General features: G+C 48.5%; 1 protein-coding gene across 4 annotated transcripts in view; it reads right to left on the reverse strand.

The window, feature by feature from the left end:
* Nucleotides 1-3,986: 3,986 nt before the first annotated feature.
* The window catches only part of CAMKK2 (calcium/calmodulin dependent protein kinase kinase 2), a 53,331-nt gene continuing 30,671 nt past the window's right edge, over nt 3,987-26,646 (reverse strand). The window contains exons 8-17 of one of the 4 annotated variants that reach the window (XM_060170795.1): nt 24,640-24,661; nt 24,423-24,511; nt 23,113-23,312; nt 22,309-22,362; nt 19,999-20,072; nt 19,825-19,912; nt 18,347-18,475; nt 13,770-13,870; nt 13,189-13,231; nt 3,987-4,241 (exon numbers count right to left, since the gene is read on the reverse strand). In XM_060170795.1, coding sequence (XP_060026778.1) covers nt 4,077-4,241; nt 13,189-13,231; nt 13,770-13,870; nt 18,347-18,475; nt 19,825-19,912; nt 19,999-20,072; nt 22,309-22,362; nt 23,113-23,312; nt 24,423-24,511; nt 24,640-24,661 — 965 coding nt within the window. In that variant the 3' untranslated portion in view covers nt 3,987-4,076. The remainder of the gene's footprint in view (nt 4,242-13,188; nt 13,232-13,769; nt 13,871-18,346; nt 18,476-19,824; nt 19,913-19,998; nt 20,073-22,308; nt 22,363-23,112; nt 23,313-24,422; nt 24,512-24,639; nt 24,662-26,646) is intronic. The other 3 variants (XM_060170797.1, XM_060170796.1, XM_060170798.1) reach the window with 3 other exon arrangements.

Genomic DNA, 26,646 nt, shown 5'->3' on the forward strand with positions numbered 1-26,646 from the left:
GCTACAGCCAGGTGGGACGAGGGTTGGGGGCGGCACTGTCCTTTAACTCACCAGAATCATCTTGCTTTCTGCTACAGCCCCACTTGTTGGCACTCCTTGGCACTGCCTCTTAAGTAGGGTTCCTTCAGCCTTGCATCCATGGATGACCTTCTAGGAGATTCTGAAACCCCTAAAGCTGTGCAAAGTGATGCACCTGTGTGCATTTCTGCTCGCTTTCATCAGATTCTCAGTGGGGTCTTTGAATAGGAACACCTGCTCTTGTCTCTGGACGGCCCGTATTTCAATGTTGTATTTCTGCAGTCATGGAACAGGAATCTTTCAGATTTCATCTACTGTCGCTTGATAACAGAAAACTGAAGTCCAAAGCTAGTAAAGCAATCCTGTGGGCTAGGTTCACATTTAGAATACAGGGAGCCCTCAGCCCGCAGTCTGGAGAAAGCAACCGTTCTAAAATAGTCTCCAGAGGCCATGAAAACCGGCAACTGTCAAGGCTCTGAAGAACACTGAATCTGCTGACAAATTCAGCCTACTTTCTGAGCCTCGGTTTACAGATGATGATCCATAAAATGGGGTTAATACCTACCTCACGGGTGAAGCGTCACATTGCATGCCTACCCATGGGACGTATTCAATGTGTGATTCAAACTGCTACCGTAGCTGCTCGCCTGTTTGGTCTCCGTCAGAAGAACCTATCTGCCAGTGACCTGCCTGGCAGAGCAGTGCTTTGCAAGCTTCAGCATACAGGTGAGTCACCTGGGGATCTTGTTTAAACGGGGCCTGGGAATATGAATTTCTAACCCAGTCCCAGGTGATGCTGACACTGCTGATCCCGGGACCACACTCTGAGTAGTGAGGTACTAGGACATGCTTAAATTAGGGATTTGCTGAGTACATCAGCCCTGATGGGCATCTGATCTTGCTGTCAGCTTAAGGAAAGAAAACAGACATAAGGACAGATGACCTCGAGAGCACTGACTTAATTAAATGACCGACAAAAACATCCCGAAGAGGCCCAGGCTTTGCACCATTTTGCTGTCTGTTTATTTCAAGTTTACAGAGAAGCTTAAACATTTGTGGAAAAACACCGAAGGCTTATTTTTCTCTTAAGTTCATGTACTTTTTAGTGATAAATACACAGTATTTAACTTTGTACACCTGATAAAAGGAAAATGCATAGTAGAAAGGATCAGGAATAAAACAGAAGCATCGGGCATGAAATCAATCACAGGATAGAAAAGTCAGCAGTCCCACGAAACGCGGCCCGTAAAGCTGGAGAGAAGATGGGAATCAACGACCTTGAAACCTTCCCTAGCACCTTGGAAGTGAGTGGAGGTCTTGGTTCTTTTCCCCTGGCAACGTGAAGCTCCCCTTTGGAAGATGGGTGAGAGCGACAGGTGGAACCTGTGTCTAAATGCACAGCTTTCCCCTCCTTGTCCTGAAAGGCTTTGAGGAGGGGAGCCCTAACTCACGGAAAAGCCCAGACCAGAGGGGAGATGGCCTCTCAGGCCCCAAGTGCCAACAAGGGGCTAGATAAGGCTTTATGGGAGCCACCGGCCAGGCTGCGGAATAGATGGGGAAGCGGAACAGGACAGAAGGAAGATGGGTAGAGAACATGTGCTGCTCCAAAGCCACAGGTGCAGGCCACCGCTTGCTTACACCAAACTGGTCCCACAGATGAGCCAGTAATGGAAGAGACGGATAGGCATCCTTTTTGCTTACCTGGAAAAGCTTTTGCCCTTTCCTGACAGAGCCGGCTTTTGAAAAAAAATCAACGTTTGTGCTTTAGGAGTGGAGACAAACCCCAAGAGTTTGCGCTCCAAGTAGCTCTAATGCTTTATGTTACAGCCCTCTCTGCTTATACTTTTCTCAGTGGGGCGGTTCCTTTCCACAGCTTTCTTTGGTGTTTCTTAGTTTAAAAAAAAAAAAAAGTAATGAACGTGGGCCTCCCCCAACCCACTCGCCTACATAGCTAAGTGCTGCCTGATCGCTGGCATTCCACATGTGAACCCTTAGACGGAGAGTTTCGTGGTGGGAGAAATGGCGTCGCCTGATGCAGTTGTGTAAACACAGGAGTTCTGCAGAGGCTCTGCATGCTGCCCGCCCTCCCTGGGCGAGCCACTCGGCCAGGCCAGAGTCCAAACAGACAGGCTAGGACTAAGACTAAGGACTGGTTGACCTGAACCGCTGCAAGGTGCTTACTGCAAACTAACCAGACCCTGTTTGCTCCCAGGAAGGCTGGAGCCTGTAAATTTAAACAAGCACAGGAGGTGAGAGGAAGTCCCAGATTACAGAAAGCAAGCAAGCAGGCCAGAGGACCCTCCAGCAGATGGGTGTCCTTTGCTCTTGGAAACCAGCATTCTCTAACTCGGTACTGCTTTTAAGGTAGCAAGAAAAGTCTGGCTAAACTACAGTCAAGAGCTTACGAAGACTGATGGACGCCAAGAACACCCGGGCTCTGTGAACACGCTGGATGGGGGGAACAAGGCCTGCTTCTCTGTCTCTCTGCAAAAAGTCCTCGTACCAGCGCTGATCAGCCAGAAACCACAGGAAAGCACGTCCTTCTGAGCCCAGTTACTGACACTGTTTCCCCCAAGCCAGATTCCACAGAGCACTGGGAATTCCAAAGAAGGCAGGAAGACGAAGCCCTTCCAATTTTCCTCCCTCTTGAACTTCACACTCACCTATGTGTGGCTCTGGAAGAAGTCCATTTGAACTGCAGCCAAACTTCCCAAGGTTAGTTGGAAGTCAAAAAGGTAAACTTTTTCTTTCTGGACTTCTGGCTACAAAAAGGAACTCCCTGTACCAAGCCCTGGTTCCCGTGGACCTGAGGACTGCTCTAGGTTTCAATCATCTTCTCTTAAAGGGTGCCCTAAAGTTATTGTATAGATCCAAACAGAGCTTTGCCGGTAAGGATGATCATTTGTGTCTCAGCTGAATGAAAGCATTTCTTAACTGGCCCTCCAGAAACTGGATAAGTGTTTCATTGACTACAACAATCAGCTAGTATTTAAGAAGAAAACAGAACCTTAGCAGCCTCTAGAATACACACGTTATAAACAAGGTGAGCTGCTAATATACAGGCATAGATTTCATTGGCTCTAACTCCGATCACATCCCTGAAGCCATGGGAGAGATCCTGGAAGCTCGAAAAGATTTCTGAACTGCTCTAGAGTTCAGACTGGTTAGAAAATTGAAAGTATTTTTTGTTGTTGTTTACTCTTAAGCCATGTAATGTACATGGAAGTGTAGGATTTCACCCTGAAGTTTTTGTAATTTAACAAGAGATTTACCCTCAGCTACTGAAGAAAAGTTTCAGCTTTGAGCGGCTGTCATAAAGAAACACACTCGTTCAGTCCTTTAGAGGAGATGTCCCACCACAACCATTGAATGCCCCTCCGAGGCTGGAAAATCCCCCCTGTGAAGCTGTTAAGTGTCAAGCCCTTTCCGTTTTCCTGACTACAGCTCTACTTATAAAAAAATTGTTTAAGTCCTTCTTAAGAATAAGTTGCATCGAAGCTCCCTGCAGCTACTGAGGGCCAGCCCTGTCCTGACTCCTTGAGTCCACAGTTCTAGAAGGTGCCACGGTTCGGGTCTTGGGGTTTTGTGCAAAATCACACCCGCTCTTCCCCTCCCTTTCAAATGCAGCGAGTGTGGTCTCAGACCACACCACCAGAGTTTCCTGCCAGTTTTCCCCAATTTTCAAACTCCACACACATTCACTTGGAATATCTGACATGATTCTCAGTTCACAAGGAAGGATTTTTGGCATAAAAACATTTTAAAAAGCAAGTGTCCCCAAATGTACGTGGCTTTGGGTCTGCAACTCCTCACACCCTCCCATTCAGCCAGCCAGCGGCCAAGGTCGATGTCATGGAGTCGTCTTTTTTTGTTTGTTTGTTTCCTTTAAAACAATAAAGAAATAAAACAAACAAATGGGAAAAAACAACAACAACAATAACCAGAGATGATGGTCAAGGCTCTACACACGTGCTCGGTTTCCGTAGGACATGCTGCTATGGAAACGCAGGGCGCGGCCCGCGGAGGTGAGACGTGCATGCGAGGTCGAGGTCCAGCAGCTACTCCATCACCTCGTCCGGCCACGGAGGATGCGTCCGCTTGCCGGAGCCGGGGGCCAGGGCCCCCCGACTCTCCACCCCTGGGCCGCCTTTCACAAGAGCGCTTCCTCTTCCCCCACGGGAGGCGGGTCGGGGCCCCGGAGGCTGTCTTCGCTGCCTTGCTTCCTGCTCACCAAACAGAAAACCCGTGTTAAGACCCAGCGCAATGCTGGCACGGCCCTGAACCAAGGTTTCCCGCGGCCCCGCACCACCTGGGACGGACATTATTTACTTAACTTCTTTTAGATTCTCCCCCCCGTTTTTCTTGCTCACATGAAAGTTTCAAAGGAGACTTTGTATCCCCTCTGTAAATGGAAAACCAGCATCATGTGCAAAAAATAGCAAGGAACTATAAAAATAGCTGTTAATCTAGGGGCCTAACACCTAAAATCATGGCACATGTCACAAGTCACGTGTGGGCTCCACACTGGGGCCTGTTCACCAAGGGCTTTAGGCTCTAAGCTCTTGCAGGGCAGGAACCGTGACGCTCGTCTTTAGCCCCCAGGTGCGTTTCCTGGGGGCAACAAGCAGCACGCCTGACTTGGCCTGGCACATAGCCAGCCTTCAGGAAACGGTCAACAGAACTGCCCTCCGCACACAGGCCCAGGGGACACCTCCGACGAAGAGAAGGGCCCTCAACTCGGCAATGTGTGATCAGAGCAGGAGACCAAGTTGGTGGGAAGAAGTGTCCTGGTGTCCCCAGCTAGAGCTGCCTGGGGTGACAGACATGGGCAGTGCGATGGGAAATGTCAGGGAAAGTCCCTAAGGAGAGGCCCAAACCCTTTGCTATCATCAAGCAAACAGTGCCCCTCCTAAGGGGAGCCGTTGGGCTTGCTATGCAGGACTAATGTCTATTGTGAGCCCTAGGCCCAAAGGGCAACTGCCCTTGCACGAGGGAAGGGCAACTGCCCTTGCACAAGGGAAGGGCAAGCGTGATGTCTGTACATTCCTAGGAAGAAACTCCTCTTTGTTTAAAACTCACACTCACTGGCTTACGTTTCTGCCAAAGAATACGGTGTCAAGTCTCCTGGGAGGAGAGTTGTAACTGGATAACCAATGAGGCCCTACAGCTGCCTGCTCACACCAGCTGGTCTCCCTGCAGACAGCTAGTAGGCCATGGGCCCAAGGCCTCTAACGACTGACTGAGCCCTAAGAGCTCCAGAGTGCTGGACCATTGGGACAACCAAAACATCCCATCGGTGGGCTGAGGGCAAGGGCAGGTAATCCCCAGGTGCTGCTGGGACTGAGGTGAGGGAATAAAGAGGCAGTAAAGTCCTCTGGGCCAATATCAGTCTTTGGTGTCTTGCAACTTTGATCTCATTAAAAATAAAAGGTGAAATAAACAACAGACTTGCACGAAAAGGGAGGCAAACTCTAAAACTGAGGTTGAGAAGAGAAGGGCCCAGCAAAGGTCAGCCCATTAGGCTTCACCCTGTCACCCTGTGAGGCTCAAAGCATAGGCGGGGTCACCCCATCATCTGCTGCAGAGATGGCTGGGAACAATTTGGCAGGGACAGAGGCGGCCTTCGCAGGCTGTTGCTGACTGGCTCTGATGGCTACCTGCCGCTTTCCCTGCTCCTTTTTTAAGCATAAATGATCCCCAAATGGTTTTCCTATATTATCATATAAGCACCTGACTCCTACGGTGGCCAATAAATTTCATCTCAGAAGCCAACTCCTCACAAACGGAAACAGCTGCTGCTTCTACAAGAATGTTCACAGCAGCATTATTCATGTGTGATAGCCTCCAAAGTGGAAACAATGTCCATCACCGGATGAATGGAGAAATAAAATGTGGGTATATCCATACAATGGAATATGATTCAGCCATAAAAAGGAATTAAGTTGGGAGAGGAACCAAGATGGAGGGGTAGAAGGACGTGCTCTCACTCCCTCTTTCGAGAACACCAGAATCACAACAAGCTGCTGGACAATCATCGACAGGAGGACACTGGAACTCACCAAAAAAGATACCCCACACCCAAAGACAAAGGAGAAGCCACAATGAGACGGCAGGAGGGGCGCAATCACATAAAATCAAATCCTTTAACTGCTGGGTGGGTGACTCACAGACTGGAGAACATTTATACCACAGAAGTCCACCCACTGGAGTGAAGGTTCTGAGCCCCACGTCAGGCTTCCCAACCTGGGGGTCCAGCAACGGGAGGAGGAATTCCTAGAGAATCAGACTTTGAAGCCTAGTGGGAATTGGTTGCAGGACTTCGACAGGACTGGGGGAAACAGAGACTCCACTCTTGGAGGGCACACACAAAGTAGTGTGCGCATCGGGACCCAGGGGAGACTCAACCAGACCTACCTGCTAGCGTTGGAGGGTCTCCTGCAGAGGCAGGGGGTGGGGGTGGCTGTGGCTCACCGTGGGGACAAGGACACTGGCAGCAGAAGTTCTGAGAAGTAATCCTTGGCGTGAGCCCTCCCAGAGTCTGTCATTAGCCCCACCAAAGAGCCCAGGTAGGCTCCAGTGTTGGGTCGCCTCAGGCAAAACAACCAACAGGGAGGGAACCCAGCCCCACCCATCAACAGTCAATTAGATTAAAGTTTTACTGAGCTCTGCCCACCAGAGCAACTGTCAGCTCTACCCACCACCAGTCCCTCCCACTAGGAAACTTACATAAGCCTCTTAGACAGCCTCATCCACCAGAGGGCAGACAGCAGAAGCAAGAAGAACTACAATCCTGCAGCCTGTGGAACAAAAACCACATTCACAGAAAGATAGACAAGATGAAAAGGCAGAGAGCTATGTACCAGATGAAGGAACAAGATAAAACCCCAGAAAAACAACTAAATGAAGTGGAGATAGGCAACCTTCCAGAAAAAGAATTCAGAATAATGATAGTGAAGATGATCCAGGACCTCGGAAAAAGAATGGAGGCAAAGATCGAGAAGATGCAAGAAATGTTTAACAAAGACCTAGAAGAATTAAAGAACAAACAGAGATGAACAATACAATAACTGAAATGAAAACTACACTAGAAGGAATCAATAGCAGAATAACTGAGGCAAAAGAACAGATAAGTGACCTGGAAGATAGAATGCTGGAATTCACTGCTGCGGAACAGAATAAAGAAAAAAGAATGAAAAGAAATGAAGACAGCCTAAGAGACCTCTGGGACAGCATTAAATGCAACAACATTCGCATTATAGGGGTCCCAGAAGGAGAAGAAAGAGAGAAAGGACTCGAGAAAATATTTGAAGAGATTATAGTCGAAAACTTCCCTAACATGGGAAAGGAAATAGCCACCCAAGTCCAGGAAGCACAGAGAGTCCCATACAGGATAAACCCAAGGAGAAACACGCCAGGACACATAGTAATCAAATTGGCAAAAATTAAAGACAAAGAAAAATTATTGATAGCAGCAAGGGAAAAACGACAAATAACATACAAGGGAACTCCCATAAGGTTAACAGCTGATTTCTCAGCAGAAACTCTAAGAGCCAGAAGGGAGTGGCATGATATACTTAAAGTGATGAAAGGGAAGAACCTACAACCAAGATTACTCTGCCCAGCAAGGATCTCATTCACATTTGATGGAGACATCAAAAGCTTTACAGACAAGCAAAAGCTAAGAGAATTCAGCACCACCAAACCAGCTCTACAACAAATGTTAAAGGAACTTCTCTAAGTGGGAAACACAAGACAAGAAAAGGACCTACAAAAACAAACCCAAAACAATTAAGAAAATGGTAATAAGAACATACATATTGGGGTTTCCCTGGTGATGCAGTGGTTAAGAGTGTGCCTGCCAATGCAGGGGACACGGGTTCGATCCCTGGCCCGGGAGGATCCCACATGCTGCGGAGCAACTCAGCCCGTGCACCACAACTGCTGAGCCTGAGCTCTGGAGCCTGCAAGCCACAACTACTGAGCCCACGCGCCACAACTAGAGAAGGCCCGCACTCAGCAGTGAAGACCCAACACAGCCATAAATAAATAAATAAATAAATTTATATTAAAAAAAAAGAACATACATATCAATAACTACCTTAAACGTGAATGGATTAAATGCTCCAACCAAAAGACACAGGCTTGCTGAATGGATACAAAAACAAGACCCATATATATGCTGTCTACAAGAGGTCCACTTCAGACCTAGGGACACATACAGACTGAAAGTGAGGGGATGGAAAAAGATATTCCATGCAAATGGAAATCAAAAGAAAGCTGGAGTAGCAATCCTCATATCAGATAAAATAGACTTTAAAATAAAGAGTGTTACAAGAGACAAGGAAGGACACTACATAATGATCAAGGGATCAATCCAAGAAGAAGATATAACAATTATATATGCACCCAACATAGGAGCACCTCAATACATAAGGCAACTGCTAACAGCTATAAAAGAGGAAATCGACAGTAACACAATTATAGTGGGGAACATTAACACCTCACTTACACCAATGTACAGATCATCCAAACAGAAAATAAATAAGGAAGGACAAGCATTAAATGACACAACAGACCAGATAGACTTAATTGATATTTATAGGACATTCCATCAAAAAACAGCAGATTACACTTTCTTCTCAAGTGCACACGGAACATTCTCCAGGATAGATCACATCCTCGGTCACAAATCAAGCCTCGGTAAATTTAAGAAAACTGAAATCATATCAAGCATCTTTTCTGACCACAATGCTATGAGATTAGAAATGAATTACAGGGGAAAAAACTTAAAAAACACAAACACATGGAGGCTAAACCATACGTTACTAAATAACCAAGAGACCACTGAAGAAATCAAAGAGGAAATCAAAAAATACCTAGAGACAAATGACACTGAAAACACGACCATCCAAAACCTATGGGATGCAGCAAAAGCAGTTCTAAGAGGGAAGTTTATAGCTATACAAGCCTACCTCAAGAAACAAGAAATATCTCAAATAAAAAAATCTAACCTTACACCTAAAGGAACTAGAGAAAGAAAAACAAACAAAATCCAAAGTTAGCAGAAGGAAAGAAATCATAAAGATCAGAGCAGAAATAAGTGAAATAGAAACAAAGAAAACAATAGCAAAGATCAATAAAACTAAAAGCTGGTTCTTTGAGAAGATAAACAAAATTGATAAACCATTAGCCAGACTCATCAAGAAAAAGAGGGAGAGGACTCAAATCAATAAAATTAGAAATGAAAAAGGAGAAGTTACAACAGACACCACAGAAATACAAAGCATCCTAAGAGACTACTACAAGCAACTCTATGCCAATAAAATGGACAACCTGGAAGAAACAGACAAATTCTTAGAAAGGGATAAGCTTCCAAGACTGAACCAGGAAGAAACAGAAAATATGAACAGACCTTCACAGGTAATGAAATTGAAACTATGATTTAAAATCTTCCAACAAACAAAAGTCCAGGACCAGATGGCTTCACACGTGAATTCTATCAAACATTTAGAGAAGAGCTAACATCCATCCTTGTCAAACTCTTCCAAAAAACTGCACAGGAAGGAACACTCCCAAACTCATTCTAGGAGGCCACCATCACCCTGATAACAAAACCAGACAAAGGCACTACAAAAGAAGAAAATTACAGACCAATATCACTGATGAATATAGATGCAAAAATCCTCAACAAAATACTAGCAAACAGAATCCAACAACACATTAAAAGGATCATACACCATGATCAAGTGGGATTTATCCCAGGGATGCAAGGATTCTTCAATATACGCAAATCAATCAATGTGATACACCATATTAACAAATTGAAGAATAAAAACCATATGATCATCTCAATAGATGCAGAAAAAGCTTTTGACAAAATTCAACACCCATTTATGATAAAAACTCTCCAGAAAGTGGGCATAGAGAGAACCTACCTCAACATAATAAAGGCCATATACAACAAACCCACAGCAAACATCATTCTCAGTGTTGAAAAACTGAAAGCCTTTCCTCTAAGATCAGGAACAAGACAAGGATGTACACTCTCACCACTATTATTCAACATAGTCTTGGAAGTCCTAGCCATGGCAATCAGAGAAGAAAAAGAAATAAAAGGAATACAAATTGGAAAAGAAGAAGTAAAACTGTCACTGTTTGCAGATGACATGATACCATACATAGAGAATCCTAAAAATGCCACCAGAAAACTACTAGAGCTAATCAATGAATTTGGTAAAGGTGCAGGATATAAAATTAATGCACAGAAATCTCTTGCATTCCTATACACTAATGATGAAAAATCTGAAAGAGAAACTAAAGAAACAATCCCATTTACCACTGCAACAAAAAGAATAAAATACCTAGGAATAAACCTACCTAGGGAGACAAAAGGCCTGTATGCAGAAAACTATAAGACACTGATGAAAGAAATTAAAGATGATACCAACAGATGGAGAGATATACCATGTTCTTGGATTGGAAGAATCAATATTGTGAAAGTGACTGTACTACCCAAAGCAATCTACAGATTCAATGCAATCCCTATCAAATTACCAATGGCATTTTTTACGGAACTAGAACAAATAATCTTAAAATTTGTATGGAGACACAAAAGACCCCAAATAGCCATAGCAGTCGTGAGGGAAGAAAACGGAGCTGGAGGAATCAGACTCCCTGACTTCAGACTATACTACAAAGCTACAGTAATCAAGACAATATGGTACTGGCACAAAAACAGAAACACAGATCAATGGAACAAGATAGAAAGCCCAGAGATAAACCCACGCACCTATGGTCAACTAAACTATGACAAAGAAGGCAAGGACATACAATGGAGAAAAGACAGTCTCTTCAGTAAGTGGTGCTGGGAAAACTGGACAGCTACATGTAAAAGAATGAAATTAGAACACTCCCTAACACCATACACAAAAATAAACTCAAAATGGATTCGAGACCTAAATGTAAGACCGGACACTATAAAACTCTTAGAGGAAAACATAGGAAGAACACTCTTTGACATAAATCACAAGAAGATCTTTTTTGATCCACCTCCTAGAGTAATGGAAATAAAAACAAAAATAAACAAATGGGACCTACTGAAACTTCAAAGCTTTTGCACAGCAAAGGAAACCATAAACAAGACGAAAAGACAACCCTCAGAATGGGAGAAAATATTTGCAAACGAATCAATGGACAAAGGATTAATCTCCAAAATATATAAACGGCTCATGCAGCTCAACATTAAAAAAGCAAACAACCCAATCAAAAAATGGGCGGAAGACCTAAATAGACATTTTTCCAAAGAAGACATACAGATGGCCAAGAAGCACATGAAAAGCTGCTCAACATCACTCATTATTAGAGAAATGCAAATCAAAACTACAATGAGGTGTCACCTCACACCAGTTAGAATGGGCATCATCAGAAAATCTACAAATGACAAATGCTGGAGAGGGTGTGGAGAAAAGGGAACCCTCTTGCACTGTTGGTGGGAATGTAAATTGATACAGCCACTATGGAGAACAGTATGGAGGTTCTTTAAAAAACTAAAAGCAGAATTACCATATGATCCAGCAATCCCACTACTGGGCATATACCCAGAGAAAACCATAATTCAAAAAGACACATGCACCCCAGTGTTCATTGCAGCACTATTTACAATAGCCAGGTCATGGAAGCAACCTAAATGCCCGTCGACAGACGAATGGATAAAGAAGTGTGGTACATATATACAATGGAATATTACTCAGCCATAAAAAGGAACGAAATTGAGTCATTTGTTGAGCCGTGGATGGATCTAGAGACTGTCATACAGAGTGAAGTCAGAAAGAAAAAAACAAATATCGTATATTAACGCATGTATGTGGAACCTAGAAAAATGGTACAGATGAACCGGTTTGCAGGGCAGAAGTTGAGACACAGATGTAGAGAACAAACATATGGACACCAAGGGGGGAAAACCCCGGGGTGGGTGGGGATGGTGGTGTGCTGAATTGGGCGATTGGGATTGACATGCACTGATGTGTATAAAATTGATGACTAATAAGAACCTGCTGTATAAAAAATAATAATTTTTAAAAAAAAGGAATGAAGTTCTGACACATGCTACATCATAGATGAACCTTGAAAACATTATGCTGAGTGAAAGAAGCCAGACACAAAGGCCACATACTATATGATTCCATTTATATGAAATGTCCAGAATATGCAAATCTATAGAAACTGACAGTAGATTCGTGCTGGCTGGGGAACGGGGGAGTGGGTGGTGAGCGCTAAGGGTACAGGGTTTCTTCTTGGGCTAATGGAAATGTTCTAAAACTGATTGTGGTGATGGTCACACAGCTTTGTGAACATATTAAAAACTATTGAATTATACACTCTAAATGGGTATGTGATTTATAGCTCAATAAAGCTGCTTTTAAAACTTAGAAATGGCTGCCTGGAGCTCCCAGCTGATAATGAGGTGGTGAGCTGGGCTCAGTGCGCAGAGTACTGGGACTGCTGTCCTGCCACAGGCATGGGGTGGGGGCCAAGTGGCAGCAGGGGTGCAAGTATTTGTCACCTCAGTCTTGCAGGGACAAAAATTCTCATCTGTCCTGGGAGGCGCTGGGACTAATGAGCTGGGTATGTGTTTGAAAGAGGCTGGCTGACTGGTGAAAAGGTCCGGATCCTCCCCAGAGGCAGGGGACTCTCACACTCATTTGCAACAGGCTGGAAGGGGACTTATTTTCTAGGTCTTAACCCATCAGAGAAGAAAGGGTGGATGCTGGAGAGCCCCAGGGGGGAGCCCCCGAGCGCAGCATGCCCGATCTAGGCTCTGACCGCTGACCCAGAGTAGGGGCTGCCTCGGCCGTGACACAGCTTCAATGCCATTGACGTGCACTGAGCACATGTGGGTGCCCGACTAGGTCTAAGACCTGGGTGAGTTCACAGGCATTCCAGGTGGAGCGCCATGCACCCGCAGCCTCAGCCCACATGCACAACCCACCGTCGGGTCCAAGCCCCTGGATGCCCCTCGTTTTCTTCCTGGGTCCGGAGGCCCAAGGTGAGCCTGGGCACAGCAGCCTGGGCTGGAAGGAACGTCCACCTGGGTGGGGATGCCCCGTGCTCTGCAGCTGCCCCCGCCCCCAGGCCCTGGCAGAGGCTAAGGCACAGGCAGGCAGGCGTTACCTTGGGCTCAGACAGGGGCTCACACTCCCTGGTGGGTTTTTTGCTGGAATCGCCAGAGGGGAGGGAAAAGGGAAGTGAGAAGGGACACTTGGGACCCATGGAATTCCTGTCCCCCACCCCAGAGACACTCAGACCCCGAACACCAGCTTCACGGAGCTGTTGCCAGGGCAGTTAGGAGCAGGACACCTCTCCGCCGTGAGACACGGGGTCCCATGAGCGAGACTGGCCTTGCTCACCCACCGCAGGGACAAAATCCCACCGTCAAGCATGCATGCTTTGGGGTCAAACAGCCTTTCTGATTGTCAGCCACTCCCCCACCCTCGTTAAAGTGCAAGTCCCCCTGAGAAAGGTCAAACTTCCCTGTGGATTAGCTGTCAGCAAAGGAGGTGGGCTGAGTCCAGGGTGGGGCAAAACCAAAGCCAGCGGCTGCTCGGGTCTCCCCAGTGTGCCCAGTGGGGCTGGTCTGAGTCTTTCTGGACACGGCCGCTGCAGGGCTGGGCCCACACAGAGTCGGCCGGGCAGGGCTGCCCTGCGTTCAGCCTCCAGCTCCCCACCCCGGAGGAAGGCAGGTGGACACTCACATGAGCAGGTTTCCAGGCGCTGACAGCGAGCGCTCCTCCCGCCGGCTGCCCTCAAACGGGTTCCCGAAGGAGCGTTTTCGTATCATGGTCTTCACCAGGATCTGGAGGAAAGAAGAGGAGGCTCGGCCACATGGGGGAGATTCCAGGCAGCATCCTCCCTCGTGCGACTCCACGAGTCCCATCTACCTCTTCCTTTCTCCCCACAGCCCACCCCCGCTGCCTGCCAGCTCCCAGGGCTTGTGGCTGATGGTGGGCCTTTGAGAGACACCCACCAGGGATATAGCAGCCACAGCCATCACAAGTCTCACTGGCCTGCTCCTCAAATCTCCACGGCTCCCTGGCTGCCAACAAGATAAGGTCTAAACTCCTCAGTCTGACATTCAAGGCCTGGCATAAGCTAGTCTTGCCTACTCAACTGCCAGGGGACGCTGTGCTCCAGGAAAGCTGGCCTGTACTGTCCGTCCAGTACCCCTGGTACCATCTGTCTCACCTGAGCCATCACTGGACATGCCCTCCTGGCCCATCAACCTGTCTCATCTTCAAGGCCAGGCCTTTATTTTTGGTGAAAGCCATCTACAACCAACGCAACAAGTAACCAACTATTGCTTCCCAGGTATAATCCTGGGAGGGGGATGGGAGTCACTGCACTTTTAACTGAAATGTAATTCACACAGCAAAAAAGTCTCCATTTTAAAGTGTACAATTCAACGGTTTTTAGCATATTCACATCACCACTGTCTAATTTCAGAACATTTACATCACCCCGAAAAGAAACCCAGTACCCATTAGCAGTCAGTCCCCATTCCTCCTCCCCTCCAGCCCCTGGCAACCACCAATCCACTTTCTGTCTCTATGAGTTTGTCTATTCTCATTTCATATAAATGGAATCATTCAGTACGTGGCCTTTGGGGTCTGGCTTCTTTCACTCAGCATGTTTTCAAGGTCCATCCACGCTGCTGCACGAATCATTGCTTTATTCCTTTTTATGGCCTGGTAATAATCCTTTGTGTGTATATGCCACATTTTGTTTATTCATTCATCCTTTGGACTGTTTCCACTTCGGGGCTATTTTGACTAATGCTGCTATGAACAATTTGTGTACAAGTTTTTGTGTGGACACTTTCCACACAAAATGTTCTCGTTTCTCTTGGGTGTACACCTAGGAGTGGAATTCTTGGATCATTTGGTAACTCTATGTTTAACATTTTTAGGAGCTGCCAGACTGTTTTCTACAGTGGCTACACAGTTTTTTACAGTCCCACTAACAATACAAAATGGTACCAGTTTCTCAGGGGGCTGCATTTTAGCTGAGGATGAGAAACATCTGTCTCAGTCTAAGGAGCTGAGGAAACATCCCAGGACACTGAGGGTGGCCAGTCCACGGGCTGCTGTGGTGTGAGGGCAAGAGAGGTCAGAGGTCCCGAGAGTCCTTTTTGTAAGTCTGAGAGGCACTGGGAGCTGGCATGTCCACTGTCGTGAGTGGGAACACTTTGGTGTCCCCCACCCCATCCACCCTAAGACAGACTGGGTCCGCAGCTTGGCTGGGAAACACCTGCCAGAGGAGGGGATCTTTGGGGAGAAGGTAATATCCCTCCATCATGTCCCTCAGCCACTGCTCAGCTTCCCTCCTCTGCCTTCCAGTCTTCCCTTCAGCCCATCCTTTCTGAAACCCAGATCTGATTCCCTTACTCCCTGACTTGGTATCTCTCACCCATAGGAGTTTGGAACTTATCCTGTTACCAGTCAGGGAGTCATGGAAGGTTCATGGCGATGCTTTTGCCTGCTGTATTTCATGAAGGAATTTTCAAGGAGGTGGCCTCAACACCCTGTAAGGCTCTGGCCTCCTTCCAAGCAGAGCATGATGCCTCTTCAAGCTGTTTCATGTACTGACTGAGCTTGTGGATTTTTTTTTTAAAGGGTTTGCTGCTAAAAAGGAAAAAAAAAAAGTGTTTAAAAAACCACTAAAAGGTGGAAACACCCAAATGTCCATCAACTGATGAATGGATAAGCAAAATGTGCTCTAGCCACACAATGGAATACTTTTCAGCCCTAGAAAGGAATGACTGGCTACAATGTGGATGAACCTCGAAAACATTATGCTGAGTGAAAGAAACCAAACACAAAAAATCACATACTGTATGACTCCATTTATATGAAATGTCCAGAACAGGCAAATCTACAGAGACAGAAAACAGACTGATGGATGCCAGGGGCTGGGGGGAGGGGAGAACAGAGAGTGAGTGCTAACAGGTACGGGGTTTCTTCTGGGATGATGAAAATGTTTCAGAACTACACAGGTGATGGTTGCACAATATTGTAAATGTACTACATGCCACCGTATTGTTCACTTTAAGTGGTTAATTTTATGTTACATGAATTCTACCTCAATTTAAAAAAAAAAAAAAGAAAGAAAAGAGAAACGCTGAGCTAGAGAATGAAGGCTGTGCCCCTTGGCAAGCACTCAAGGTCCCTCCCTTGCCAAGGCCCGAGCTCTGTGGCTCCTGGAACACACGGCCTGCTTCCTCTGAGCCTGTGCAGGAACCATCCCCCCGGTGAGACTGGCCTCCCCAGTCCTCAGGACCCAGCGAAAGGGGCTCCTGCCCTGTGGCGCCTGCCACGCCTGCTCCTCTACCCGCTGGCCTGTCACCGTGTGATGGCACAGGAGAGTGATTCTTTCTTTCCAGATCCATCTTCCTTATGAGGCCGGGAGCCCCACGAGAGCTGACACTGTCCCTTGTTCACCTCTGTAACCCCGTGCCCGGCACACCCTGGGTGCCAGGGGAGGGCCTGGGCCTCCCCGCTCCAGCCCCTCCTTCTCAGACAGCTGCTGAAGCCCTCACTTCCTCCCTGCCCCCCACAGTCCATTCTCCACGTGGGACCTTCCCAAGGCCAATAATGGTCATGCCGCTCCCCTGAATCAAACCTCTTGGGACCAAGACTTAAACCTCTGCTGTGGCCTCAGGCCTTGTGTGGCCTGGCCCCACCTCCCGTCCAGCTTCACGCCACCCTCCCTTCTTTGCCCCACTTCAGCCACCCTGGCTTTCTTGAGGTTTCTCATGGACATGATCCCACCAGAGGATCACTGCGTTTGCTGTTCCCTTTTCCAGGAATGCCTTTGCCCTTTACCCTCTCTCGGCCTGATTAACACCCCGCCATCCTCTCAGCGTGCATCTTCCAAGAGGCCTCCTCCAATCCATCACCTGGGCTGCATTCCCCTCTTAGGCGTACCCCTTGCAGCCCCTCTGTTACTTGCATAATTTACTTGTTGGTTCTTTGCCCAGCGTCCGCAGGCACCATGTTTGTTGTATTCATCTCTGTTATCCCCTGCTCCCAACACAGGCCTGGGGAAACCACTCAGTGTTCAAGAAGTGCTTCCTGAATAATCAAGGCCTATTTCAGACCTCTAGGGTCAGACGCCTTCTCCCAAGAATACCCACAACCAGGAATAGAATAACCCGGGGTGGACGCTGGGAGCCCGACGTCAGCTGCCTTCCCAACGGCAGGCTCGGGACGTGGGTGCAGCGAGCGGGTGGATGAGAAGGAGGGTGTGTGTGTGGGTGAGTGTTCAACAGCAAAGACCGTGCAGAGGCCACTGGCTGGGAAGGAGGAGGAAGATGTGAATGGATGCCCCACCCGGGGGCTCAGGTTTTGGAGGGAGAGAGAAAGTGTGTGGGGAAGCAGAGGGTGAGGTGCAAAGCTGGGAGCGAAGGAGCCAGCACTGGGGGCTCCTAAAGGGGGGGCGGTCACTCGAGGCTGGACACGGCAGAGCCTCCCCTCCCGGAGCCCAGGGCCCTGCCTGCCTGCTGGGGCTGACGCTGGCCAAACACACCCGGGACTCCCGAGGTGGCCACGGTGGGGCAGCCCACCGGATTCTGCCCCTAGGACGGCAGCCTGGGCCCCAGGGCCCTGAGGGTCCTGGTCTCCCTCCTGGAGCCACACACCCTCTGGGCAGAGGCTTGGCAAGTGGGTGATTCCCTGAATCTTCGAGGTTAGGCCTGAGGACTCCAATTCTAGCTCCTTCTTCCTGGGTCAGGAAGGCCATATGTAAGGCCATAAAAGGGGTCCCAGGAGTCGGGAAGAGCTTTCTGAGGCACGTTAAGTGGGGGCCCTGCCTCTAGCCCTGGCAGCTGCCCACAGGGCAGAGATGAGACGAGCTCAGTCGTCTGCTCTGGGGACTGAAGACCCAGCCAGTGGGGAGCCCGTCTTGGGGACCTCGGCTCCAGCTGCCACCCTGGGCACCTGCCCTGGTCCTTCCCCTCCTGCTCCCCTGACACGCTCTGAAAGCAGGAATTCCAGAAGGGGCAGTACAATTCTTAGAGAGGGGCTACCCCTGTCTACAGTAACCTCGGACCCGGCTGTAGACAGAGCTCGCACTAGAAGATGCAGGGGCCACCTGGCCTGACGTGTGACCAAGGTCCAGAGGCTGGTAGCTGTAGGTGAGGGGCAGACCCGGCCATCCCCTGACGCTCAGGCCCAACGTCTACTTCTTAGTGGCCCGCCCACGTCCCAGCTCATCCTCGCTGGCCTGCGGCGGGCTCTCTGTCCCTGCTCTCAGGCAGTGGTTTGCCCCACCTTACCACGGTTGCCAGACTGGGTATGTGTTTGACCGAATTCTCCACCTCCTCTTCTGTCACCTCGACCAGCGTGCAGTTCTCATCCTCTGATGGCAGCGGCTCCGCCCCGTGCCTCGTGACCCAGGGGTGCAGCTTCAACGAATGACAGGAGGCGTGAGGGGCGGGCACAACTGGCTCCCAGGAACCCTGCCTATGAACGGAGCCAGGGAGGGGACGCGGGAGGGGAGAGGCAGTGGCCTGAGGTCAGGCATGCAAGAGAGCAGGCAAGCCAGGCAGAGGCTGGGGGGAGAGCGAGGTGGGAGGAAATGTGAAACAGACGAAGGACAGACAATGGGAGGAAGCTACGAGGCCAGAACGTGAGCCGGGCTGGATTCGCCACCTGGCCCCAGGTCTCGGCAGAAGTGCCTGGAATTCGCCATCTGCGTTGCACGGTTGTCTGAGGAGCACCCATCACTCCTCAGCAACTCTCCCTGATGCCTGGAAGGCTCAGCTCAGAGCAGGCAGCATCCTCCCCATTTCACAGAAAGGGAACCAGAGGCATGGGGTGGCACAGGGAGAAGGATACAATCAGGAGAGGACCCAGGCGGAGGTCTGCCCCCCAACCACCTGCCCCTGGGGTCCAAGCCCTTATCTGTAACCTTCTGGGCTGCCCCCTCTTCAACTGCTAGTTAGCTGAGGTGCCTCGGAGCTCCCGAAGCAAATCTCTAGGTTTCTTAAAGATCCATGTGTGTGCACGTGGCATTGGCAGGGCTGTAGGGGGTGGGTAGGGATCTCTTCTAACAGTGCTTTCTGCAACAGAGTGGAATTCAGCAGGCCGGGGTCAGAGGTGGGGGGTCAGATTGCTCACTAACTTCCTCCCACCCCAACTGTACTTTCTCAAAGGGACAGGCAGGGTCTAAGAAAAGACCCCAGGGGCTTCCCTGGTGGCGCAGTGGTTGAGAGTCCACCTGCCGATGCAGGGGACACGGGTTCGTGCCCCTGTCTGGGAAGATCCCACATGCCGCGGAGCAACTAAGCCCATGAGCCATGGCCGCTGAGCATGCGTGTCCGGAGCCTGTGCTCCGCAACGGGAGAGTCCCCAACAGTGAGAGGCCCGCGTACCGCAAAAAAAAAAAAAAAAAAAAGACCCCAGGATTGCAGCAGCCACACACTGGAGCACACAGAAACCTGGTCTGGTCCGGTCTAGGGAGGGTGGATGCCATCAGCCCAAGCCAGTTGGAGCAAGCGCTAGCTCCTCGGCTGGCAGCGGATCCCACTTCCACAATCACAGTGAACACGAGTCCCAAATCCTCCCCCACAAGCCCCCAGCACCCCAGAGGCCCCAGGACATGGGAGGGCAGTGGTGCCAAGAAGGACGCAGTGCTGTAAACAGAGGGGCGTGGGGCCTGACCGAGGCAGGGTTGAGCCAGACAATTCCAAGCAGAGGACACAGGCTGAGCCTCCAGCACATGCCCCAAGGGGCAGCAGCGGCCCCCAGGTACCTTGATCTCAGGCACCACGATCCTCAACTCGGGGTTCTTGTCCAACATGCGGGTGATCAGGTCCTTCAAGTCCTCGGCTATGTCAGGCCTGGGGATGGGAGATACATCAGGGGTGGAGGACGTCATCAAGGGCTCGGAGAGAAAGGCAACTTGGGGTAGACGGACAATACTCACTGATCTGGAAATTCCAGGGCCTGACTCTTGATCTTACTGTGTAAACACATGATCCGCTCATCCATGAATGGGCACTGCAAAGAGAGGTCAGGGACGGGGTGGCCATCAATGGCTGGCACATCTGTCCTGCAAGGGCAGGCAGCATTCCACACAGGTTGCAGCAGAGAAAGAAACAGCCCAGTGGCCCAATCCAGGGACAAAGCAGATCCCATTCCCCAAAGATCTAAAAGGACCAGGACTGTCTTTCCAGAAGGGCTGGAGCCTTCCTAACCACACTGGCTTTCCTCTGTAGCTGTGCTTTAACTTACCAACTTATACAAAAGCAAACACTCTTTTCACCCACCTGCCAGTTGAACAATAATAATAATACAAAGAACGGTACAAAACACAAAGCAGCAGCAGCTGTGATTTGTGAGGGCTTAGCCTGGACCAGGCCCTGTACTGAGGTTCCTCAGCACCAACATTTCATTTGGCTGTTACCTCTGCCCGGAATGTTCTTCCCACCAACATCTGCGTGGCTTGTTTTCTCCCATCCTTCAGGTGTCTGATCAAAGCTCACCCGCTCAGGGGGGCCTTCCGGAGCTCCTGTCTAAAACAGACACCCCCTCCACCTCCATGTGATTTCTCATCATAGCACCTCCCCCTGACATTATATTACATATGTATTTGGGGACTTCCCTGGCGGTCCAGTGGTTAGGATTCCACGCTTCCACTGCAGGGGACACAGGTTCAATCCCTGGTCGGGGAACTAAGATCCGCATATCACATGGTGCGGCCAAAAAAAAAAGAAAGAGAGGGTGGGAGGGAGGGATACGCAAGAAGAAAGAGATATCGGGATATATGTATATGTACAGCTGACTCACTTTGTTATAAAGCAGAAGCTAACACACCATTGTAAAGCAATTATACTCCAATAAAGATGTTAAAAAAAAAAAAAAGAATTTGTTCACTGTTTAACTCCTGCACTGGAACATCAGCTCCAAGAGGACAGAGAGATTTGTCTGTCTTGCTCACTGCTGACACCCAGTGCCCAGGAACATCCCTGGCACGAAGTAGGGGCTCGATAAATACCTGCTGAATTAATGAATGCTTGAATTATTTCTGTTGATCCTCTCAGAAGCCATAAAAAATAGTAAATATGATTCTCATTTTACAGAAGAGAAAAAACCAGAAGCTCAGAGAGGTGCCGTGTCCTGGGAAGCGCAAAGCCTAGACCAGGCTGACTCTGAAGCCCGTTCATGCACCACCCCTGGGTGACAAGTTGATGCTTTCACTTGGTGGAGGGCCTGACCCAGGAGGAGCTCAGGGATTGTTCTGGAGAAAGAAACCTTTATGTGGGGCGCTCAGAAGGTTGGAAGAGGTCACAGAAAGTGACCTGGTCCACTCCTGTCCAAGGAAAATGATTTCATTAAGAGCAGTAACGAGATAAGAGTTTGGATTGCACAGGTGTGCAATCAATTTGACAGAACTCATTAAATAGTACACTTAAGATCTGTATGTTCCATGATATGTAAATTTTACCCCCAAAGAAAAAAATGAAAACCACCAATAGTGAGCTCTAGCTAATGACTGCACTCTGAAGTGTATGTAAGGAGGTACAATTCTTAACAACTTGGCTATATGATCGAAAATGTTCTCATCAAATGTTGGGTGGGGGGAGGAGATTATAAACTCCTTTACTTCCTCATGGGACTAGTTTCTTAAGCTTTCCTCAATAGGAGTACAAGCTCATGAAAAGGAATAATCCTCACATAATCAACCTGAACTTCAGAGTTTAAAATAGAAGCCCCTAAATGTCAGTTATATAAAAACAACAAAAGAACAACAACAGAAAGAAGACAAAACAGCACTCCCTAAATCAATGATGCCAAACGGGTTTTAACTTCCATTCCAATTCTAGTCCTCCAACAACAGCTTCTAGGAACACTGTTGAGAAGAACATCAAGGCAGTACCAGGCTCAGGAAGAAAGGGTGCCGTTATTGATTAGTGATGCCTATCTGCAGTTTAGGAGAGGGTAGAGGTGGCACATTTGCTGTCCTTGCCCTAAATTCATCAACTACTGTATTTACAACCTCTAGAGCCTCTGCCAATCCTTCTGTTTTAACAGTTCGTTTTGTCACACATATGACTATCATATACAGCTATGTATATCTGGAAAGGCATCTTTTTTCATATTCAGGTCTAATGGTGGAAATAAAATGAAATAACTTTTTAAGTGAATAAGTTCTATCTCCCTGCAAGGAGAGATAACTATTCATCCAAGGGGGCAACCCACAACACCCAGGACACAGGACACCCCACCCTGTTACCTGGCCAAACACAAAGCAGTACAGCGTCACACCCATGGCCCAAACATCCAGCGCCTGCAAGACAAAGAGCTCCGTGTGAGGGGCCAAGGGGCAGTAAAGGGCGTCTAATGCTTTCACCTGTCCAGCACCCAATCCTTCAGCTTTTCTTTGGGGAACCACGTCTCCTTGACTGCTCAGTCCATGGGAGTTTGGGTGAGACTATTCCTGCTCCCCAAACCCCATGCCTCTGGGTGGGCACAGGACCCAGGCCTGGCCAATGAGAGCAACACTTCCCCCAGGCACAGTGATTGGTTCAAGGATGGGCACATGACCCACACTGGGCCAATCAGAGCCAACCCCAGGATTTTCACTGGAGCTCTTCATAAAAAAAAAAAAGCTCTTTCTATTGAGGCTGGTAAACTGGTAGAAAGTAGTCTGGAGCTGCTGATGACCATCCACCCGGGGAGGAAACCAATTCAGGAAAACAGAGCTGAGGGGACTTCCCTGGTGGTCCAGTGGTTAAGACTCCACGCTTCCACTGCAGGGGGCACAGGTTCATCCCTGGCCGGGGAAGTAAGATCCCGTGTGCACGTGGTGCAGACAAAATTTTTTTTTAAAAAAGGAAAACAGAGACAAGAGATGGAGAGATGGATTCCTCTTTGAATTCCTGTTTCTAGCCAAGCCTGAAAACAAACGCACCCCGCTCCTCATTCACATGGTCCAATGGACTCACTGTTTAAGCCAGTGAGTTGGGTTTTTGTCACTTACAGCTGAAAGGACCATAACACAGGCAGAACTCCTCATTGCAGGCAGGGCCAAACCTACCTTCCCAGAGAAGATCTTCCGAGTCTCCGAGAGCGACTCAGGCGCCATGAAGGCGGGAGTGCCCACGGTGTTAGAGAGGAGGGCGTCGCTGCCCTTAAACTCGTTGCTCACGCCAAAGTCCGCAATCTTGACGTGCCCATCTTCTCCAACCAGCAGGTTGGAAGGTTTGATGTCCCGGTGGATGATCTTCTGGTAGTGTACTGGGGGCGGGATGGGAGAGAGGGGGGCAGGAAAACCACGTGAGGAGCTCCATGTGGCCCACACAGCTCAGAGACACAGGCAGGAACCTCTCTGTTCTCCCAGGGTCCCAGGCCCTTCCCAGCCTTCCCCTCTCAAACCTGCTGAACACCCACAGCTCTGAAAGATAAGGGGAGTGTCTCTAAGGAAGTTGTCCCATCCTCCAAACTGAGGAGTGAAACACTGACTGCCAACAGCAATTGGTAACAGCCTGCTACAGTCTAAGTCACGTGTGCGTGGAGAGTTTTTGTTGAGCTTGACTCCCAGCTGGAAGCCTCAAGACTTGTGACAAACATCTTTTCATTTACTAATGCCACCACTCGACCTGAACACCAAACCAACAATGACTGGAGCAGGTCAATCTGAAGTGTGAAGCACAACAGGACTGAGGACTTGGCTAACTGTTCCTGCCTGGATGTCAGCTCATGGGAGAGGACAGTCCTATGGCTTGGAAGACCCAACTGCACTTCTAGGGTGATGATGATGGTGATGATGAAATGATGACATTGGTAATAGGAGCAGCAGCGGACTTTGCTGAATGCCCAGTCTGAGGCCTTGCCCTGTGTTAAGTGCTTCCCATTCACCCCATTTCAATCTCACAACAATCCTATGTAATAGGCAAAGGGTACGAGTCAACATGTTTAACAACCAGAGGCAGAAAGGACACCCTGCCAGTCAGAACTACTGATGTCCTGGTGGATTGCCGACCTGGCGAGAGATATTTTATTCCCATTTTACAGATGAGGAACTAAGGTTCCAGGAGATTAAAAGGATCCCAGGGTTGTTGGGAATAAGGGAAGATGCAAGGCACTTAACAGTGCCTGGGACACATAGAAAGTGCTGGATAAACAGTCACTAACACTATTGCTCTTAATTTTTCTGTGTGGCAGGAAGAAGGGTTTCTGCTCGCAGGAGGCATGGCCCCAGCAGGTCTCTCTGCAGCTCAGACAGTTCTTCTTCCCGCACACCTCCCTGTGCTTCGGGAGGGAAATAAGAAACCCTCCACCTTCCATCCACTACCAGGAAATGCTAAGCACCCCCTGGGTGAGAGTCCTCCCACAGGCCCCACTTACAGTACTCGATGCCTTTGATCAGATCCTGGAAATAGAAACGGGCCTGGTCTTCAGAGAGCGGTTTGAGGGTGGGCACTTCCATCACAGGCCTGAAAAGTCGATACATGCATGAAAAGCAAACCAGACACGCTGGCCTTTGCCCTCTCTCACCACCTCACTCAGCTTTGCAGCTCAAGAAGCTTCAAGCATCACACCTGCTGGGAATGGGGACACTCACCCTTGGTTGACCAGTTCAAACACTGTAGGATAGAGAAGGGGGTGAATGGTTACACTGGGAATTTGGAAATCCATCTTCCTCCCCAACTCCCAACCACCCCTAGAAACACCAAGAAGCACTGAAACTAACATTGGGGCTGGGGCGAGGAACAGTCCACTGAACCAAAACCATGGAAGGTTCTGCTTTTCTAAGTTCCCATGAGGAGGCTAGGGGTCAGAGATTTCTGGTATCCCTGGGACCCCAGCCTGGCTGTACTTCTAGTCCTCAAACAGCTGAGGACCCTCTACCAGAGAAAACAAAGCAGGAAGACCCGAGACAGGTGGGGGCGGCTCCTGGACTCCTTTCATCTTCCTCTCATACCTGCGGGGTGGGGGCGACTCCCAGGGATCTAACTGATGCTAAACTATGTCCTCTCACTCACACCCAGGTCCTGAGCCACCTTATGCCACAGAACAGGTCTAAGGGGACACAACCCAAACATCAATTTACTTAGGCACAAAGAAGTAGCCCTAGAGGACTTCTGAACCCTAACAAAGTTTCAATTCAAGAAACAGCAAGAACAGGTTTCGATGACCCCTCTCACATTTTCCAAGCTGCCAGGCTACATCAAGAATTGTTGGATAGGACTTCCCTGGTGGCGCAGTGGTTAAGAATCCACCTGCCAATGCAGGGGACACGGGTTCGATCCCTGGTCCGGGAAGATCTCATATGCCATGGAGCAACTAAGCCTGTGTGCCACAACTACTGAGCCTGTGTGCTGCAACTACTGATGTCCACACGCCTAGAGCCCGTGCTCTGCAACAAGAGAAGCCACCACAATGAGAAGCCCGCGCACCACAACAAAGACCCAACGCAGCCAAAAATAAATAAATAAATAAATAAAAAGGAGAACATTGTTCCAACTCTTCAGCACTCTGTGGTCAGCTGGCCCTCAAACCCTTTCCTGTGATTCTCAATCCAAACCAAGACTTGGAGCTAGAGGTGGGGGATGGAGATCTCCCCACCACCTCAAAGGCCAACTCATCCTATTCCTCCTAAATGGGCCCTTCTTGACTCACAGTCATGTGCGACATACAAATGCCTCACTCCCTGCCAGCTTCCTCCCAGCCCTGTGTATGTGGGGACCGCCCCCAAACCATCAAGTATTACATAAATCATATTCAGGGAATGCACAGTTTTTTTTGTTGTTGGGGGGGTGGGTTATTTTTTGCATTTCTAAAAGTTGAGGTGAAATTTTCAGAATGTTAAACTATTTTAAAATGCATGATTCAGTGGCATTTAGTATTCCACTGCCTCCAGTGAAAGCATCGCCTCTATCTACTTCCAGAACATTTTCAGCCCCTAAAAAGAAACTCTGTGCCTCCCCCTAGCCCCCTGGCAACCACTAATCCGCTTTCTGCTTCCATAGACTTGCCTATTCTGTACATTTCATATACGTGGACTCATACAATATGCAACCTTTGGTAACTGGCTTTTTCACTTAGCATGTTTTCAAGGTTCATCCATGTGGTATCATGTATCAGTACTTTGTTCCTTTTTATGGCTGTATAATATTCCATGGTGTGGATAGGCCACATTTTGTTTATCCATCCATCAACTGATGGATATTTAGGTTATTTCCACATTTTGGCTATTATGAATAATGCTGCTATGAACTTTCATGTTAAGTATTTGTGTGGCTATCTGTTTTCAATTCTTTGGGGTATATACTTAGGAGTGGCATTGCTGGGTCATGTGGTGTAGTTATTTTAATTTTGTTCTGCTTGTACAAATATAACTGGGAATATGAAGCTGTACCTTAGGAAATGAAACAAACAGCACAGTGGATTTCAAAATCCAGTGGAGAATGACTTTGGAATTGTCTGTTTTCTGGAAGCATCTACCCACATTGGAGCTTCTTATGGAAGAAGGGTTGTTTCAAAGGTTGTCCAAGGGCTGAGGTGGCCAAGGGGAAAGAGCCAGCTCCTCAGACAAAAAGAGGGCTTAAAGATTCTGACCTGAAAAGGA

This window comes from Lagenorhynchus albirostris, chromosome 14 (genome assembly GCF_949774975.1).
Source record: "Lagenorhynchus albirostris chromosome 14, mLagAlb1.1, whole genome shotgun sequence".
Taxonomy (NCBI): domain Eukaryota; kingdom Metazoa; phylum Chordata; class Mammalia; order Artiodactyla; family Delphinidae; genus Lagenorhynchus; species Lagenorhynchus albirostris.